At 46.3% G+C, this 18,997-nt stretch overlaps 2 protein-coding genes and 1 pseudogene across 2 annotated transcripts in view; 2 read left to right on the top strand and 1 right to left on the bottom strand.

Moving 5' to 3' along the window:
* The first annotated feature begins 2,941 nt into the window (after nucleotides 1-2,941).
* Nucleotides 2,942-3,820, top strand: LOC140738200 (nucleolin-like; annotated as a pseudogene).
* On the bottom strand, nucleotides 3,723-11,737 carry echdc3 (enoyl CoA hydratase domain containing 3). Its single transcript, XM_073066540.1, has 5 exons — nucleotides 11,513-11,737; nucleotides 9,151-9,272; nucleotides 8,257-8,354; nucleotides 5,762-5,962; nucleotides 3,723-4,640 (listed from the first exon to the last, which is right to left on the bottom strand). The coding sequence occupies exons 1-5, from the start codon at nucleotides 11,656-11,658 to the stop codon at nucleotides 4,320-4,322; spliced, it is 888 nt and encodes a 295-aa protein (XP_072922641.1). The 5' UTR covers nucleotides 11,659-11,737; the 3' UTR covers nucleotides 3,723-4,319.
* Nucleotides 11,738-13,796: 2,059 nt separating this feature from the next.
* Nucleotides 13,797-18,997, top strand: part of rbm17 (RNA binding motif protein 17) — a 66,465-nt gene continuing 61,264 nt past the window's right edge. The window contains exon 1 of the mRNA XM_073066539.1: nucleotides 13,797-13,888. The gene's annotated coding sequence lies outside the window, so the exon portion shown is untranslated. The remainder of the gene's footprint in view (nucleotides 13,889-18,997) is intronic.

The following is an 18,997-nucleotide window of genomic DNA, read 5'->3' as shown; positions in this document are numbered from 1 at the left end:
TTACTAAAACTAAAAGAGTACTATGCAATACAGTGTATATGAAGGAAAAGAAAATAAAGTAAAAGGTGCCAACTTATCAAAGTTCAGTCAGTTTAGTGCACATCGTTGGAGTTCAACCATCGAACCATTCGACCCCTCGTCACTTTCCTCCGACCTCCACGTCCCCGCACCTGGGACCACCCCGGTGGTCGACCGAGCAGCGCACGTCCACATTCCTCGGCGTCTCCTTCCCGCCTCTCCTGAAAAGACCGCGAAACCCCCGCTCTCAGCCTCACAAGACAAGATTCTGGAGGAACACTTTCCCAGAGATCAGCCGGGGGACCATCAGGTGCCCACGCCTCTATTCCGGATGGGCTGGTAGGACCCCGTGCCAGTGTGTGTCTACGGATAGAGTGAGTTTACGCAAAAGCCGTTCTTGATACGGGATCGCATGTGAGTGGGGAACCCCGTGAGGGAGGGAGTGAGGATCTGGCAGGTGGACCTGGGGTGTCCGAGGCAGAGGGTCCACAGGTGAAGAGGGAGCCCAGTGAGGCGGAAGGGTCGGCAGAAGGGGTACGGAGATCTCAGAGGAGTAGGCGCCCCCCAGAGCGGTTGACATATGTGGTGCCAGGAGAACCGAGTGTGATTTCTACTGCTCTGGGTAGTTATTTCGCTGCTTTCTGCACCTGGGTTGGGTTTTGTGTTTTGCAAGAAGCCTTGGGGAACTCTGGTAATGTCATGAGGGCATGACATTTGCTGGTGGGGGGAGAATGTACAATGTACTGTGTATATTAATCAAAATGGCTTCTTTGTTTTGCTAGAGTAGGAATGCTTTTATGTTTGATAAGTGTTTTCCTTAAGCACCAAGCAGAGTAGTTTTGTATCACATGGTTAGATTGTTTCTTGACTTGAACTTCCAGTCTTGATCAGTATTTGGACATGATATACTCAGTTAATTTTTTTTTCATTTGGAGAATCTTACAAAAAAAACATTCCCCACATCAGCAAGTCCAAAGCTAAACAACTGCGAGAGAAAACACTTATCAAACGTAAAAGCATTCCTACTCTAGCAAACCAAAGAAGCCATTTTGATTAACACACACAGTACATTGTACATTCTCCCCCCACCAGCAAATGTCATGCCCTCATGACATTACCAGAGTTCCCCAAGGCATCTTGCAAAACACAAAAACCCAACCCAGGTGCAGAAAGCAGTGACATAACCACCCAGAGCAGTAGAAATCACACTCAGTTCTCCTGGCACCACATATGTCAACCGCTCTGGGGGGCGCCTACTCCTCTGAGATCTCCGTACCCCTTCTGTCGACCCTTCCGCCTCACTGGGCTCCCTCTTCACCTACGAACCCTTTGCCTCGGACACCCCAGGTCTACCTGTCAGATCCTCACTCCCTCCCTCACTTGGGGCTTGCGGTGGTGTTACGGCCTGGGGGAAGTATCTGAGGGTGAGACCGTCTTAGTGGACACTGCGAAATACCACGAGGGAGGGGAGTTGACCGCTGAAGATACCTCGGTGAGAGAGAGGTTACAGCGACTGGCCCCTACAGCCGTGGAAGATGTAGGCAGCGTATGTGTGGATTATATTGCGCTGAAGAGGCGCACTGTCAGTTTGCTACTATGGTGAAGGCCGAGGTAAGAGGAAGGCTGGAGCGAGCCGTGGTTACCAGGGGGATGGCGCGGCCTGTGCCGGGCCTCTGGGCGTTTAGCGAGGTTTCCCAGCCGGAGCCGAGTGGGTGGTTGCTCTCCTTGGGTCGGGAATGTGGCCGGGCCCGGACTGAGGCAGCGCAAATGGGAAAATTGTTCGGCAAGAAGATGTGGTCCCGAGTGACTGAGCAAGATAAGGCCGTGCTGCAATTAAATCAACAACGTGACAAACTGAAGCAGTACCAGAAGAGGATTGGTATTCAGCTAGAAAAGGAATGGCAGCTTGCTCAGCAGTTGCTGCACAATGGAAAGAAGGAGAAAGCCAAGCTCCTGCTCAAGAAAAAATGATACCAGGGAGCAACTTCTTGATAAAACTGAAGTTCAGATTAGTAATCTTGAACACATGGTTCAAGACATTGAATTTACTCAAATAGGAATGAAAGTTATAGAAGGTCTGAAAATCGGAAATGATTGCCTAAAGAAAATGCATGAGGTGGAAAGAAGGGTGGTCATCAGGAAAAGAAAATTTGATTAGAGGCTGATAAGACTGTTTTATCATGTTCAGACAGAGCCTCTGATTGCCTCAATTGGACATTCCAGAGTTCTGCAGGTTGGAGTGTGATGGAAGCTCCAGGTTTCTGAACGGACTGAAGTGGGCAGTGGTGGACAAGTTGAGCGATTACCTGTACGGTAGCCTTTGTCAGCCGAAGCTTGTCACCAGCTGAGAGAAACTATCCCCCTCACAAGTTGGAGTTCCTGGCGTTGGCTGAGAAGGTGAAACACCCGTCCGTGCCTCTGTTATTGAAGGAGTGGCCTCGGTTAAAGTTAAAGAACCAAATCTTGTACCGGGTCACGGCACCTCAGGACCAACCCCGCCGTTGGCAACCGGTCCTGCCGGAGAAGTATCGGCAGACTGTACTCCAGGCCTTGCATGATGATTCTGGACACTTGGGGGTGGAAAAGACCTATGGATTACTCAAAGACCAGTTCTACTGGCCCCGGATGAGGGGGGAGGTTGAAGAATACTGTAGGAAATGCAGTCGTTGCATCCAGAGGAGAACCCTGCCAGCGTCGGCGGCTCCACTGTCGCACTTGCAGAGTGCGGGACCTCTGGACCTGGTATGTATGGTTATTAATCAGTTATAGTAATCTTTATAAATTGTAATCATTTAATCGCAAAAAAAAATACCTGACCCTTCCCTTGATGCAAATGGGTTATTGCTAAGTATCTTGTCCTGCTATCAAACAAAATTTTGAACGTAAAATTATAATTGGCTAAGTGGAAAACCCCAAATGATACTTGCCAGTGAAAGCAGGGAAGAGAAAGAAAGAAGAACATAAGGCAGCGACACCGGCTAAGAAACAGAAGACCGACAGTGCATTTTCACTTTTCGTTGGAAACCTGAACTCAGAAAAGAACTTTGAAGAATTGAAGAAAGCTCTAAATGACTTCTTCACTAAAAAGAAACTTACAGTTGCAGGTGTCTGAATTGGAGGGAGCAGGAAATTCGGATATGTGGATTTTGAGACTGAAGAACTGGAAAAGGCATTAAAGTTCAATGGAAACAAAGTGCTGGGGCAGGTAGTCAAACTTGACAAAGCACGCAGCAAGGAAAGTCATCAAGACAGGGATAACAGAACATTGTTTGTAAAGAATCTTCCATTCTAGATAACTCAGGATGATCTCAAGGAGATTTTTGAAGACGCTATCGACATTAGGATTCCTACTTCTCGTGATGGTTCAGGAACTCGTGGTATTGCGTATATTGAATTTAAAACTGAAGCTACTGCAGAAATGGTATTGAAGCAGAAACAAGGCATTGATGTTGAGGGTCGTTCCATCATTATTGATTATGCTGGTGCTAAGAGTGCATTTAATACAAAAAGTGGGCAAGCACAGCAAGGTTCTGATACACTTACAATAAATAATCTGGCATATTCTACTACTGAAACAACCCTTCAGAATATTTTTGAAAAAGTGTCATCAATCAAAATACCAGAGAAGAATGGCAAGCCAAAGGGATTTGCAATTGTCAAATTTGAATCAATTGAAGAAACCAAAGAAGACATTTTGATTAACATTTCTTATGTTCATATAGTTTATATTTCTTATGTTAACATAGTTTTTTATGTATTGAACTATACTGCTGAACAAGTGTCAACAAACTATCTTACATAGTTCTAATAAATTATGATTATTATAATATTCCACTGAGAACCATTTTATTAGGTACACCTGCTTGTTAATGAAAATATCTTATCAACCAATCAGATGGCAGCAACTCAATGTATAAAGGTATGCAGACGTGGTCAACAGGTTCAGTTGTTATTCAGCCCAAACATCAGAATGAGGAAGAAATGTGACCTAAGTGACTTTGACCATGGATGATTGATGGTGCCAGACAGGGTAGTTTGAGTACCTTAGAAACTGCTGATCGCTTGGGATTTTCATGCACAGTAGTCTCTAGAGTTTGCAGAGAATAGTGCGAATAACAGAAACTGTTCTGTGGGCAAAAGAGAGATCAGAGGAGTATGTTCAGAAGGCACAGGACGTAGAAAATAAAGTGGCCACTGAGTGTATGTCAGTGATAATAAACCTGATTATGATTCTGAACCTTGGTGTTAAATAGTTAACAGATCACTGCATGTATTTAAATAACAAACAAGCTTATTCGTGCTTATTCTATAGAATGTGACCAGACCGGTTTCTTCTTCTGTAGGAAGGCTTCGATCCCTTCCTGCCCATCTTTCAGTGCTAAGTTCTGCACCATGACTTGCGAAGCAATCTGATACGCCTTGTTTCGATCCTGAGTCATTTGCTTGTAAAACGTAGCTTTCCCCAGTGCAACCACAGACCTGCTGGTTTCACAGATTCTGTGGGCAATCTTCATGGTCTCTTCGTCCAGCTTGTCCTCGGGCACCACTCTGCTTACCAGCCCGTGCTGCAGTGCCTCCTGGGCGGAAATGGGCTCTCCGGTGAACAGCATTTCTAAGGCAACCTATGTCAAAAAGTAACGAATCACAGCCTTATTTCCACAAGAGAAAGATAGTAAATTCTATAAAAGACTACTCTCATCTCCAGCGGCACACACACAAAATACTGGAGGAACTCAGCAAGTCAGGCAACATCCATGAAGGGGAATAAATCGTCAATGTTTCAGGCAGAGACCCTTCATCAGGACTGGAAAGGAATGGGGCAGAAGCTGGAATAAGAAGGTGGGAGGAAGGGAGGGTAAAAGCTGACAGGTGATAGGTGAGGGGGAAGGTGGGTGGTTGGTGGAGGGGGACGAAGTAAGATAGGTGGAAAAGGCGTAGGGTGAAAGAAGGAATCTGATATGAGAGGACAGTGGACCATGAAAGAAAGAGAAGGTTGTCCTTACTGTTAGAGCACATCTTATGTGGACAGATTGAACAAATTTGACCTTTTCTCTTTGGAGCAAAGGAAGATGAAAGGTGACTTGAAAGAGGTGTACAAGATGATAAGAAGCATACCTAGAGTGGACAGACAGACCTATTCCAGGGTTGAGACGGCTAATATGAGGGGGGATAATTTTAAGGTGATTGGAGGAAAGTATAGGGGAGATATCAGAGGTAGTTTTTCTTAAAACACAGAGGTGGGTATTTGGAACACCCTGCCAGGGGTGATGGTAGAGGTAGATAGATTGGGGGCATTTAAGAGACTCTTAGATAGGCACATGGATAGTAGAGAAATAGAGGACTATGTGTGAGGAAAGCATGAGAATGATCTTTTAGTAGGGTAAAAGTTTGGTGCATTGTGGGCTAAAGGGCCTGTACTGTATTATTCAATGTTCTAAAAAAATATAGTGTTCATGTTTAAAAATATTTGGACAGGTACGTGGATGAAGACAGAGGAATATGGAGTAGGTACAGGAGAGGAACAAGCCCTTCCGCCCACTTTGAAAAGGTTTGAAGGGCTATGGAGGAAATGCAGGCAAACGGGACCAACTTAAAAAAGTTTGTAGAGGGCCTTTTTCCGTGCTTTGTAACTGTACAACTGTGGGGAACACAGAGCTGGCCTCACAAGCCTTCTGCAGTGCCAATCATTCCAGTGAACCTCTTTATAGGAATGGCAACCAGCTGAAGCACACCGGCGACGCACCTTCCGAGGCACCGACCGCCCCAATGCCACGGCCGGGGTAGAGCAGAACAGTCCGACGTTGACTCCTGGCGTGGCAAACTTTGACCTGTCTGACACCACGGCAATGTCGCAACTTGCCACCAGTTGGCAGCCAGCTGCTGTGGCCAACCCGTTAACCTTAGCAATGACCGGCACCGGGATCTCCTGAAGTAGGGTCATCACCTACGGTCAGAGAAAAGGTGGTCAGCATAGCTCTCCGCAGAACTTTCTTACCCTGAGATCCTTCCCAGAAACTTTCACCCTTCACATGCCCTGTTTCCTCAGGTTTGAAATTTAAAGTACATTTATTACAAAGTATTAGACCATAAGGAATAAAATTTGCTCCACCATTCTTTCCAAACTGATTTATAATCCCTCTCAACCTTTTCTCCTGCCTTCTCCCTATAACCCTTGACACACTTACTAATCAGGAACCTATGAACCTCCACTTTAAATAGACCCGATGACTTTGCCTCCACAGCCGTCTGCTGTGATAACTGTACTGTATACACGTTACATATAGATACATGGAATTGTGGTGACTGTTTCGCGGTTAGTAGTTGCCCTTCGTCTCCTATCCCAAGCACTCAGTGAATTCCACTAGGCAATTGTGCAATAAGGACATCGCAACCAAGTCCTGTCCTGCTTGCTGGGGTCTTACTGCTTTAGCTTCTGAATGGACAAGTTCTGAATGCCCTCCCACCATTGGGCAGGAGTCCAACACAACTAAGTTCAGGGATAGGTATCCCTTTTAGCATTCAGTTCCTGAACCAACCAGTAGGGCCCTAATCACTACAGTTTAGCAATACTATGACCACTCTGATAACTTTGCACTAAAAATTGACTTCTCTTAAAGTTGTCTATAACTTGTGTATAATTTATGTTTTCCTTGTGAATGCTGTTGATCTGATGCTGTGCGCCTGTGATGCTGCTGTCAGTTTTTTCATTTGACTATTCATTGACTATCCTACGTACATGTAATTGTGTGAATGAAAATAAACTCAACTTTGATGTGCCGGTTCAGGACCCTGATGGCTGTAGGGTAGTTAACTGTCCCTGAACCTAGTGGTGTGGGACCCAAGGCTCCTGAATCTCCTTCCTGATGGCAGTGGCGAGAAGAGAGCCAAGGGTCAATGAGTGTTCAAACTCACTGGACACTCGAGAGAAATAGAAGAAAGGAACAGGATGCACTGTGACTCCATGATCAAACTTTTGCAATTGTCCCACCATCTTTTTCAGCCACCTGGAATCATTTGTTTGTGAATGCTCCTATAAAGTACCTAGAGGCATTTTCCTCTGTTAAAAACAAATACAATTTTTTGTTATTATCCAATCTGGAAAACAGTTTGGAAATCCAGTTTTGTTTTTATTTCAAACTGGACTTCATTTCAGACTGAAATATGCTACTGAAGATTCTGGCAAATTTCTACAGATGTACCAAGGAGAGCGTTCTGACTCATCGTCTGACATGAGTGGACCACCGCACAGGATCAGAAAAAGTTACAGAGGGTCGTAAACTCAGCCAGATCCATCATGCGTAAAAACCTCCCCAGCATCGAGGACATCTTCAAAAGATGATGCGTCAAAAAGGTGACTTCCATCACTAAGGAACCCCATCACCCACGTGATCCCTCTTCTCATTACTACCATCAGAGAGGAGAGGTACAGGAGCCTGAAGACACACACTCAGTGTTTTAGGAACAGCTTCATCCTCCACCATCAGATTTCTGAATAGTCAATGAACCCATAACCATTCCCTCACTATATTCAGTATTGTGCAAATGTGAGAGAGAGAGAGAGAGAGGGAGAGAGAGAGAGCGCGCGCGCACGGGTGCACAGTAATGTAGTGATTTTATGTATTGCACTGTAAATGCTGCCACAACAAAAAAAAATTTCATAACATATGTGAGTGATGATAAACCTGATTCTGTTACGTGTCTCTATTGTGGTCTGAGAGTGGGAAATGGCAGGGAGATGGGAATTATGGTTGGGAAAAGGGGAAGGGAGCGGGGATGGAGTGGGAACTGCCAGACAGACATTCTGCAATGATCAGTGAACCAATTGTTTTGGAATCAAGTGGCCTGGCGTCTCAGGCCTGGGTGTGTCTGTACCCGCGCCAACCCCTACCACTGGTACTCCATCTGTCATCTGTCCCACATATCTCCCACAATGCTCCACCCTCACCATTCCCAGCATCTTTTGCTCCCGCAGATTTACAAACTCGCTCTCCGCTCCACATTGACAAATACAGCTCTGTGCAAAAGTCTTGGGCACCCTAGTTATATACATATATATATGTGCCTAAGACTCTTGCACAGTGCTGTATGTATTTCTTATTGAAATTTGTAACATATTTTCTGCCTTGCTCTGTACTGCTGCCACATAAACAGCAAGTTTCATGACAGAAGTCAGTGATCTTAAACCTGATCCTCGTACTTGAGTTGTTATCCAGCCTGGATTTAAGTTGATGAGCTTACCTCACTGCAGAATGTAAAAACCCGGACATGATGATCCCCTCCTTGTGTTGAGGTCAGCTCCTTAAGATCATGGCCAGATGAAAACACAGGTCCTTCAGCTGTGCACACACGAATCACAGTATCAGACTTGCTCACAATTACAACATCAACATTGCATTTACAGTAAACAGTAACAGATCTAAAAATAACCCGGGTTAAAAATTCCTTTACTGGGTGGGTATTTATTGCTTCTTTTCCTCCTGCAGTCTGCGATCTCCCACGACCTTGAGAAGGTGTCACAGGTAAATAGTGTCATAAAGCGAGCTTTCAGCATATTGGCCTACAAATTGAGTACAGGAGTTGGGACGCTATGTTGGAGTTGTACAAGATGTTGGTGAGACCTAATGTGGAGTATTGTGTGCAGTTCTTGCCACCTACCTACAGGAGAGATATCAATAAGACTGAAAAAGTACGGAGAAAATTTTCAAGGATGTTGGTGGGACTTGAGGACTTGACTCAATGACGTGCCCACCTTCTTTTCATTACTGCCATCAGTGAGGAGTTACTAGGAGCCTGAAGATACATGCTCAATATTTTAGGAACAACTTTTTCCCCTCTGCCATCAGATTTCTGAACAGTCTATGAACCCATGAGCACTACCTGACTGTTTTGTTCTCTTTATATTATTTATTAATTTTTAAATATGTTCTTATAGTAATGTTTTACACATTGCAGTATAGTGCTGCCACAAAGCACAATTTTCACAGCATATGTTAGTGATAATAAGCCTGATTCTGAAGACATTTTACCACACTTAAATGGGATTCTGGTGAAACCTTCATCTGGAACGTTGTGCACATGTCTGTCTATACAAGGCAGTGATATGCTTGGAGTGGAAAGAGTCCAGTAAGTTACCTGAAATAACTATAACTCGGAGATCGTTGCTTTCTACCTCATGAAGGAGGTCTGTGTGCAGGGATTCCAGCATAGCCAACGAGAGGGCATTCCGTTTCTTTGGGTTATTCAGCACAATGTTCCTAAAAGGAAGCAATGTTTTTTAAATGGCACAGTTCATCTCTGTGCGACAGGAGTACACAATTCAAAGTACAATAGTCTCTGTTTTATTATTTCATAACTATTGCACAATGGTAAATTATTGTGTACATTATTACTCTGCACTTTACTATTAGTTAAATCTGCACACTGCCAAGTGCGTTTTTAAATGTTGCTGCTGTAACAAACGAATTTCCCACTCGGGATCAATGAAGTACTTATTATTAAAAATTCAGAATATAAGAGTGCATTCAGAAAAAGATTGTTCTTCTGACTGTTTCATCTTACTGAAAGAATTCTCCTCTTCCCTTTCCCACCCTGGCACCCTTCTTACTTCTCCTCACCAGCCTATCACCACCCCCTGGTGCCTCTCCTCCCTCCCTTTCTTCTATGTCCCACTCTCTTCACCTATTAAGATTACCTCTTTTTCAGCCCTTTATCATTCCACCTCTCAGCTTCTCACCTCATCGCGCCCCTCAGCCACCTGTCTTTACCTATCACCTTCCGGCTTGTATTTCTTCCCCCTCCCTCTCCCTCCAGTGCTGCAGAATAGTTTTGGTATGAAACATTGACTCTTTATCCCCCTGCATAGATGCTGCCCGAAACGTCGACTCTTTATCCTCTCCATAGACGCTGCCCGAAATGTCGCCTCTTCATCCCCCTCCATAGATGCTGCACGAAACGTCGACTCTTTATCCTCTCCATAGACGCTGCCCGAAATGTCGCCTCTTTATCCCCCTCCATAGACGCTGCCCGAAATGTCACCTCTTCATCCCCCTCCGTAGACGCTGCACGAAACGTCGACTCTTTATTCCCTCCATAGACGCTGCCCGAAATGTCGCCTCTTCATCCCCCTCCATAGACGCTGCCCGAAACGTCGACTCTTTATCCCCTCCATAGACGCTGCACGAAACGTCGACTCTTTATCCCCTCCATAGACGCTGCACGAAACGTCGACTCTTTATTCCCTCCATAGACGCTGCACGAAACGTCGACTCTTTATTCCCTCCATAGACGCTGCCCGAAACGTCGACTCTTTATCCCCTCCATAGACGCTGCCCGAAACGTCGACTCTTTATCCCCTCCATAGACGCTGCACGAAACGTCGACTCTTTATCCCCCTCCTTAGACGCTGCCCGAAATGTCGCCTCTTCATCCCCCTCCATAGACGCTGCACGAAACGTCGACTCTTTATTCCCTCCATAGACGCTGCCCGAAACGTCGACTCTTTATCCTCTCCATAGACGCTGCCCAAAATGTCGCCTCTTCATCCCCCTCCATAGATGCTGCCCAAAATGTCGACTCTTTATCCTCTCCATAGACGCTGCCCGAAATGTCGCCTCTTCATCCCCTCCATAGACGTTGCCCGAAACGTCGACTCTTTATCCCCTCCATAGACGCTGCATGAAACGTCGACTCTTTATCCCCTCCATAGACGCTGCACGAAACGTTGACTCTTTATTCCCTCCATAGACGCTGCACGAAACGTCGACTCTTTATTCCCTCCATAGACGCTGCACGAAACGTCGACTCTTCATCCCTCTCCATAGACGCTGCCCGAAATGTCGCCTCTTCATCCCCCTCCATAGATGCTGCCCAAAATGTCGACTCTTTATCCCCCTCCATAGACGCTGCACGAAACGTCGACTCTTTATCCCTCTCCATAGATGCTGCCCGAAACGTCGACTCTTTATCCCTCTCCATAGACGCTGCCCGAAATGTCGCCTCTTCATCCCCCTCCATAGACGCTGCACGAAATGTCGACTCTTTATCCTCTCCATAGACGCTGCCCGAAATGTCGCCTCTTTATCCTCTCCATAGATGCTGCCCGAAACGTCGACTCTTTATCCTCTCCATAGACGCTGCCCGAAATGTCGCCTCTTCATCCCCCTCCATAGATGCTGCCCGAAACGTCGACTCTTTATCCTCTCCATAGACGCTGCCCGAAATGTCGCCTCTTCATCCCCCTCCATAGACGCTGCCCGAAACGTCGACTCTTTATCCTCTCCATAGACGCTGCCCGAAACGTCGACTCTTTATCCTCTCCATAGACGCTGCCCGAAATGTCGCCTCTTCATCCCCCTCCATAGACGCTGCACGAAACGTCGACTCTTTATCCCCCTCCATAGACGCTGCCCGAAACGTCGACTCTTTATCCCCTCCATAGACGCTGCCCGAAACGTCGACTGTACTCTTGCCCCGACGCTGCAGGCCTGCTCCTCACCTAACGCCACCCCGCTGGGTGCGGAGGGTCAGTGGTTCCTGGGCCGCTCCTCGGGCCAGACCAAGTCCCCGCCGCAGCCCGGGGTGGGGACCGGCCACCACCGCCGCCCTCCGCAGCCAGCAGCCCATCGCCCGCAGACTCCCCATGGCGGCTGCTCCCGTCCCCGCTGGCTGACGCGGCCCCGACCGGAGGCTCCTCCTCCTGCGGCTGCAGGGCCGTCCCGGCCCGGGCAAGCTGCGCCCCGCTCCCTCCCCCTTCACGTTCACCCTCCCCTCACTAATCCCACTATCTCCTTAAATTTTGCACACTCCGATGGCAATAGTATTAAAAAAAAACAAATACCCCGATTAGTCTGAGAGCAGGTTTACCATCTACTCAGTGCACTCTGAGCTCAGCTGCAGCATGCATGTATGTAAAACAGAAGCAGAAATCAGGGTAAATCCCATAACTACGCTGCTGTACCCAGACGATGAACCTGCTCCATCAGCAAAGAAACTCACAGATCTCTTTGGAAGGCAGATCATCAATTATTTGGAAACACAAAACCAGGCTTTCCGGTCTATTTGGGATATTGAAATTTTAAAATATTGTTACTGCCAATAGTCGTGCTGGGGAGTGAGAAATGGTGAAAATCTGAATCAGATTTTATCAGAATTAATCAGGTTTATTATCACTGACTTGTAAAATGTGAATTTTGTCATTAGACATATAAAATTACTATCAATTACAACATGAATAAAAGAAGGAATAATGAGATAGAGTTCATGAACCACTGAAATCTGATGGAGGAGGGGCAGATTCATCCAGTGTGGGTCTTTCCTAGATGGTAGCAATGAGAAGAGGGCATGTTTCAGATGGTAAAGATATTTAATGATTGATGCCGCCTTCTTGAGGCTTCGGCTCTTGAAGATGTCCTCGATGGTGTTGAGGGTTGTGTCCATGATGGAGCTGTTTGAGTCTACAACCCTCTGCAGCCTCTTTTAATCCTGAGCATCCATTGCAGGCTGTGAACTAACCAGTCAGCATGCACTCAAAATGTTCTGGACTGTTGAAAAGAAGGTGTTGTTTTAATTCGACTTGTACTGTCTACCTTACATCTGCAGCAGGTGTTAGAGTCATACAGCACAGAACAGAGCCCTTCAGCCCATCTGGTTTATGCCAACCAAGATACTCATCCAAACTAATCTCATTTGTCTGCATGGGCCCATAAACCTCTGAACCTTTCCTGTCCATATCTACCTGTCTATGTTTTTCAGTTGTCCTATCTTAAAGTGCAAATAAAATACTCTGGAATCTCCAAAGACTCTCGCAAATTTCTACTGATGTACCATGGAGAGCACGCTGACAGGATTGGGATAAGCTGCAGCAAGTTGTAACCTCAGTCAGCTCCACCTTGGGCACGAGCCTCCCCAGTATCAAGCACATCTTCAAAAGGTGATACCGCAAGAGGGTGACATCCATCATAAAGATCCCCATCACCCAGGAAATGTCCTCTTCTTATCATTACCATCAGAGAGAATTGAATTGACATTATTTCTTACATCCTTCACATACATGAGGAGTAAAAATCTTTATGTTACGTCTCCATCTAAATATGTAATGTGTAATCATAGTAATTTGTAATAATCTGTAATAAATAGAGATAGATAAAGGAGCTTGAAGATACACACTCAACATTGTAAGAACATCTTCCTCCCCTCTATCATCAGATTTCTGAATGGACAATGAATCCATGAACACACCTCGCTACTTTTGCTCTCTTTCTGATATAGTTATTTATTTTTTATATTTATTGTAATTGCTTGTGTTTTGAACTGTACTGTTGCCACAAAGGGTACACAGTTTACAACACATTGCAGCGATATTACTTTCTGACTCTGAATTATTTGTTTCGGAATGATCTGTATTTGCAACAAAATGCAGATGCTGCAGGAAGAACAACTGGATTCTGTGGATTCCCTCGGATTCAGAGAGGAAATAAGCTCTGCTCGTGACCTCAAATGAAACTGAAGATAGGAGGATCTTGGACGTAGGCAGGTGATGGTACCCACCACCGTTAAATTACCAAAAACCACGCTGAACGGTAGGATATGGGAATTACGGGTAGGAGAACAAATTTCAGTGTGTGTGGGGGTGCGGGAAGGAGAGTTCGAAATACTCAGTAGGTCTGATAACATCAAGAGAACGATTGTGGGGGGAGGCTCCTGGTCCTGGGGAGGATCTCTGGGTGTCTGAAAGGGGGGACCCATTCTTTCTTCTGCAGTCAGGCGGTGCTGTGTGAGCGGATCGGCGAGCAGGCGCGCTGGTTTCCGGCCGGACTGTTGATGCGGTGGGACCCGGGGAGCCGGAAGCCGAGTGGCGGCTGGAGAGGCGCGGGTGAGTAGAGCACGGGGCCCCGGGTCAGGGGGAACCGGGAACCTGGAGCGGGGTTGCTGTCTACTCCAAGTCCGGGCGGCGGGGAGCGCGGAGTCTGTTAGGAAGGGAGGGATGTTACGGGTTTTGTGGTGGGTAGCACCCCTCTCACCTCCTTCATCATCCACCTTAACCTTCCTCATTACCCCCTCATCACACACCTACCTTACATCAGCATCCCCACATCGCTCTAGCCCTACGCTCCCTCATTACTCTTACCACCCCAACCCACGCTTTTATCACTCACCCAGACTATCTTCTCATCGCCTTACCTCTCTCCTTAACCATGCACCCTCCCTCATCACTCACTCTCACCCGTCCCCTTTAACCCCCCCATTCACTCTCTCCCCGACGTCAATTGCCCCTTTGCCCTGTCACCCTCTGTTATTGTCCCATCCCTCTCACCAACACCAACCCTCCTCATTACCCCGCCTCCTCATCATTACCACCCACCCTCCTTGTCACCCCCTCATTACCAATTCCTGTCACTCCTATTCACAGTTACGATTTCCATCCACTCCAAGCTGCAAACCCCGCCGCGCACTGAACTGCCCATTTTGAGTTGTGAACGTTGTTGTTCTGAGCACTGACTTGTTCTTGTTATGTGGTCTTGGAAGAGAGTGCAGAATACTGCTGAGGGAATCTGGGGTGGTGCAGTGAGTTATGTCTAAGCCGGTCCATTTGAAGTTCAGCTCTGCACCTTGCCGTGGCTCGCAGCGAAATGTCCAGGCAGTCCGGAGAGTGCGCTCACTGTGATTGGCCCGTTATTGCAGCTGCATGTGTACGACGGGCTTGTCTGTGCAGATATTGAAAAGGAGGGGTGCCCTGTTGCAACACTAGTGCATCCACTTCAGCAGATTCCAGGAGCTGCACTTCCCTGCAGGTTTAAACTCAAGTCTTCAAAGATTCACTTTGTCACATGTACGTCAAAACATGCAGAACTGTGCAAAAGGCTTTGGCACAAATAGATAGCTAGGTTGCCTAAGAATTTTGCACAGTATTGTATTTGTTAATGTGAAGGGGAGAGTGAGTTTGTGAATCTGGCAGGACCAAGGATGTTGGGAATGGTGAGGATGGAGCGCTGTGGGAGGGGTGTGGGACGGGTGGTGGAGCAGGAGTGGGGGATGATGCAGGTGCAAACGCACCCAGCCCTGACACACCAAGTAAGGTCATTTGATTCCAAACAAGTGGTTTATTGATCATTACAGAATGTCTCTCTGGTGCTTCTCACTCCCTCCCCTCCCCCTTCTCCTAACCATGATTCCCCTCTCCTTGCCCTCTTCCTACTCTCAGTCTACAATGGAGACCCACATCAGAATCAGGTTTATCGTCACTCACATGTCAGCAGTACAGTGCAATACATAAAATTACTGCAGTACTGTGCAAAAGTCTTAGGCTCCATATATATGTGTGTGTGTGTTTGCCTATGCTTTTTGCACAGTACTGTACAGTGCAATATGTCATTTGCATCAAGAACTAACAGATCCTGAGAATGTGCTGGGGGCAGCCCACAGGTGTCACCATGCTTCTCGTACCAACTCATTAACCCTAGCCTGCACATCTTCGGAATTTAGGAGAAAACTACTGCAAACCTACGTAGTCACAGAACGTACAAACTGCTTACAGGCTGTGGTGGGAATTGAACCCTCATCATTGGAGCTGAAAAGTGTTGCGCTAACTGCTAGGTTACTCTGCCGTTGAAGAATAAGATTATGCCGCATACATGAAATGGTGGAGGAGGTCAGCAGGCCAGGCAGCATTTATGGAAAAGAGTAAACAGTTGATATTTCGGGCTGAGGCCCTTCATCAGGAGTTCTTCCAGCATTTTATGTGTGTTGCTTTGGATTTACAGCATCTGCAGATTTTATTGTGTTTGTGAAGTATAAGATTATGTTTAATGTTTGCATTGTGTAGCCAAACTGGGAGTCCCGTCAACTTATCATGGACTTTCTAAAGCAACATTAGATAATTGATGGTGATAAGTTATCTGCTAGAGGAAAGGAATTGTCGATGTTTCAGGTCAAAGCCTGGCATCAGGACTGAGATTACATATTAAGACCACTGAATCAATGGAGATGCAGGGTCTGAACCCAAAATATTGGCAATTTCCCCACACAGATGCTGCTTGGCCCACTGAGTTCCTCTGGCAGATTATTGCTCTGGATTCCAGCATCTGCATTTTCTTATGACTCCATTGGATAATTGATAGATTTGTACCTGGCTGGCAGGTCAATGAAGGTGTGACCAAAGATTTTCCATGTTGTCAAATAAGACCATAAAACATAAGAGCAGAATTAGGCCAGTTAGCTCATTGAGTCTGCTCTGCCATTTCTCTCCACGCATTCTCTTGCTGTCTCCCTGTAACATTTGATGCCCTTACTAATCAAGAAACTATCAACTTCCATTTCAAATGTACTTAATGACGTGGTCTCCACAGCCATTTGTGGCGATGAATTCCACACATATACCCCTCTCTGGCTAAAGAAATTCCTCCTCACCTCTGTTCTAAAGGGACGTTCTTCTATTCTGAGGCTCTGCCCTCTGGTTGTAGATTCCCCCACTATAGGAAATGTCCAGTCCATGTCCACTGTGTGGAGGCCTTTCAATACTCAATCGATTTCAATGAGATACCCCCTGACCATGTTCTTTTAAACTCCAGTGAGTACAGGTGCAGAACCATCAAATGCTCTTTATACATTAACCCTTTCATTTGAATTTATTTAAATGTAACTTCCATCCCACAAGGTGAGGGAGTAAAAATCTTTGCATTATGACTCCGTTGCAATGTACAGATGTGTGAATTTGTAAGTCTGATGGCTTGTAGAAAGGAGCTGTCCCATAGCCTGTTGGTCCTGGCTTTAATGCTGTGGTACTGTTTGCCAGAAGGAAGCAGCTGAAACAGTTTATGGTTGGGGTGGCCGGTTTCCCTGATGATCTTCCAGCCTTCTTTACACACCTGTTGCTGTAAATGTCCGCATTGGAGGGAAGTTCACATCTACAGATGTGCTTCGCTGCCCATGCCACTCTCTGCAGTGCCCAGCGATCAAGGTTGGTGCAGTTCCTGTACCAGGCGGTGAAACAGCCAGTCAGGACGCTCTCAGTGGTGCCTCGTAGAAGTCTTGAGGAATTGGGGGCTCATGCTGAACTTCTTCAGTCACCTGAGGTGGAAGAGATGCCACAGTGTGTACAGTCCAGGTGAGATCTTCAGTGATGTGTATTCTGAGGAACTTGAAACTATTCACCCTATCAACTGCAGACCCATTGATGCTGACGGAGCAAGCCAGTCCCCATTCCTCCTGTAATACGCGATCAACTCTTTTGTTTTTGGACATTTAGGGAGATGTTATTAACTTGGCACCACTGTGTCAGGGTGTCAACCTCTCCTCTAGACTGCCTTGTTACCGCTGGAAATAAGGCTGATCATTGTCATGTCATCTGCAAATTTGATCAGCAGATTGGAGCTGTGTGTGGCAGCGCAGTTGTTGGTATAAAGGGAGTAGAGGAGGGGACTGTGGGCACAATGCTGGGGGGCACCTATGTTGCATTCTCAGGATCATTCTTGTGAATTTCTTCTGGACCTTCTTCAATGCCAGCACATCCTTTCTTAGATAAGGAGCCCAAAACCATTCCGAATACCCCAAGTGTGGTCTGACCAATGCTTCATGAAGCTTCAACTTTATATTCTTGCTTTTAAATGCATCTGGTCAGTAAAATGCTCTGTTTTAGCTGCAATCCGATTCAGGAGACAGAGTCAAATTCTTTGGGCCTCATGGACTCTTACCCATCTTCAAAAGTGTAGTAGCAAAGGCAGAGTTACCATCACAAAGGAGTTAAATGAACCTCAGGGCTGTGAGCTTAGCCCTCTGCTGTGCTCACTTGACAACTATGACTGTGTGGCTAAGCACAGCTCCAACACCACATTCAAGTTTGTTGATGACACTGGTGTTGTGGGTGGTATTCAAGATGGTGATGAATCAGCATACAGGAGCGAGAGTGAAAATTTAGATGAGTGGTGTCATGACAACAACCTCTCACTCAGTGTCACCAGGGCCAAGGAACTGGTTGTAGACTTCAGTAGAGGGAAACCAGAAGTCCACAAGCCAGTTCTCATCAGAGGATCAGAAGTGGAGAGGGTTAGCAACTTAAAATTCCTGGGTGTTACTATTTCAGAGAACCTGTTCCGGACCCAGCACATTTAATGCAATTACGAAGAAAGTGTGGCAGCACCTCTACTTCCGTAGAAGTTTGTGGAGATTCAGCATGACATCAAGAACTTTGACAGATTTGGATAGCAGTAGAAGGATCAGTCCGAGTCAGCATGGATTTATGAAGGGAAAATCATGCTTGACTAATCTTCTGGAGTTTTTTGAGGGTGTAACTATGAAAATGGACAAGGGAGAGCCAGTGGATGTAGTGTACCTAGACTTCCAGAAAGCTTTTGATAAAGTCCCACATAGGAGATTAGTGGGCAAAATTAGGGCACATGGTATTGGGGGCAGAGTACTGACATGGATTGAAAATTGGCTGGCTGACAGGAAACAAAGAGTAGCGATTAACGGGTCCCTTTCGGAATGGCAGGCTGTGACCAGTGGGGTACCGCAAGGTTCGGTGCTGGGACCACAGCTATTTACAATATACATTAATGATTTAGATGAAGGGATTAAAAGTAACATTAGCAAATTTGCTGATGACACAAAACTGGGTGGCAGTGTGAAGTGTCAGGAGGATGTTATGAGAATGCAGGGTGACTTGGACAGGTTGGGTGAGTGGGCAAATGTATGGCAGATGCAGTTTAATGTGATAAATGTGAGGTTATCCACTTTGGTGGCAAGAACAGGAAGGCAGATTACTATCTAAATGGAGTCGTTAGGAAAAGGGGAAGTACAACGAGATCTAGGTGTTCTTGTACATCAGTCAATGAAAGCAAGCATGCAGGTACAGCAGGCAGTGAAGAAAGCTAATGGCATGCTGGCTTTTATAACGAGGAATTGAGTATAGGAGTAAAGAGGTCCTTCTGCAGCTGTACAGGGCCCTGGTGAGACCCCACCTGGAGTATTGTGTGCAGTTTTGGTC

This window comes from Hemitrygon akajei, chromosome 14 (genome assembly GCF_048418815.1).
Source record: "Hemitrygon akajei chromosome 14, sHemAka1.3, whole genome shotgun sequence".
Taxonomy (NCBI): Eukaryota; Metazoa; Chordata; class Chondrichthyes; order Myliobatiformes; family Dasyatidae; genus Hemitrygon; species Hemitrygon akajei.
This window is presented reverse-complemented; position numbering and strand designations above follow the sequence as displayed.

Coding starts and splice junctions, on each gene's coding strand:
- echdc3 (XM_073066540.1), bottom strand. CDS start 11,658: ATGGGGAGTCTGCGGGCGATGGGCTGCTGGCTGCGGAGGGCGGCGGTG. Junction 9,273..11,512: donor ACCCAGCGGGGTGGCGTTAG/GTGAGGAGCAGG, acceptor GCTTCCTTTTAG/GAACATTGTGCTGAATAACC. Junction 5,963..8,256: donor TTTTTACATTCTGCAGTGAG/GTAAGCTCATCA, acceptor CTCTGACCGTAG/GTGATGACCCTACTTCAGGA.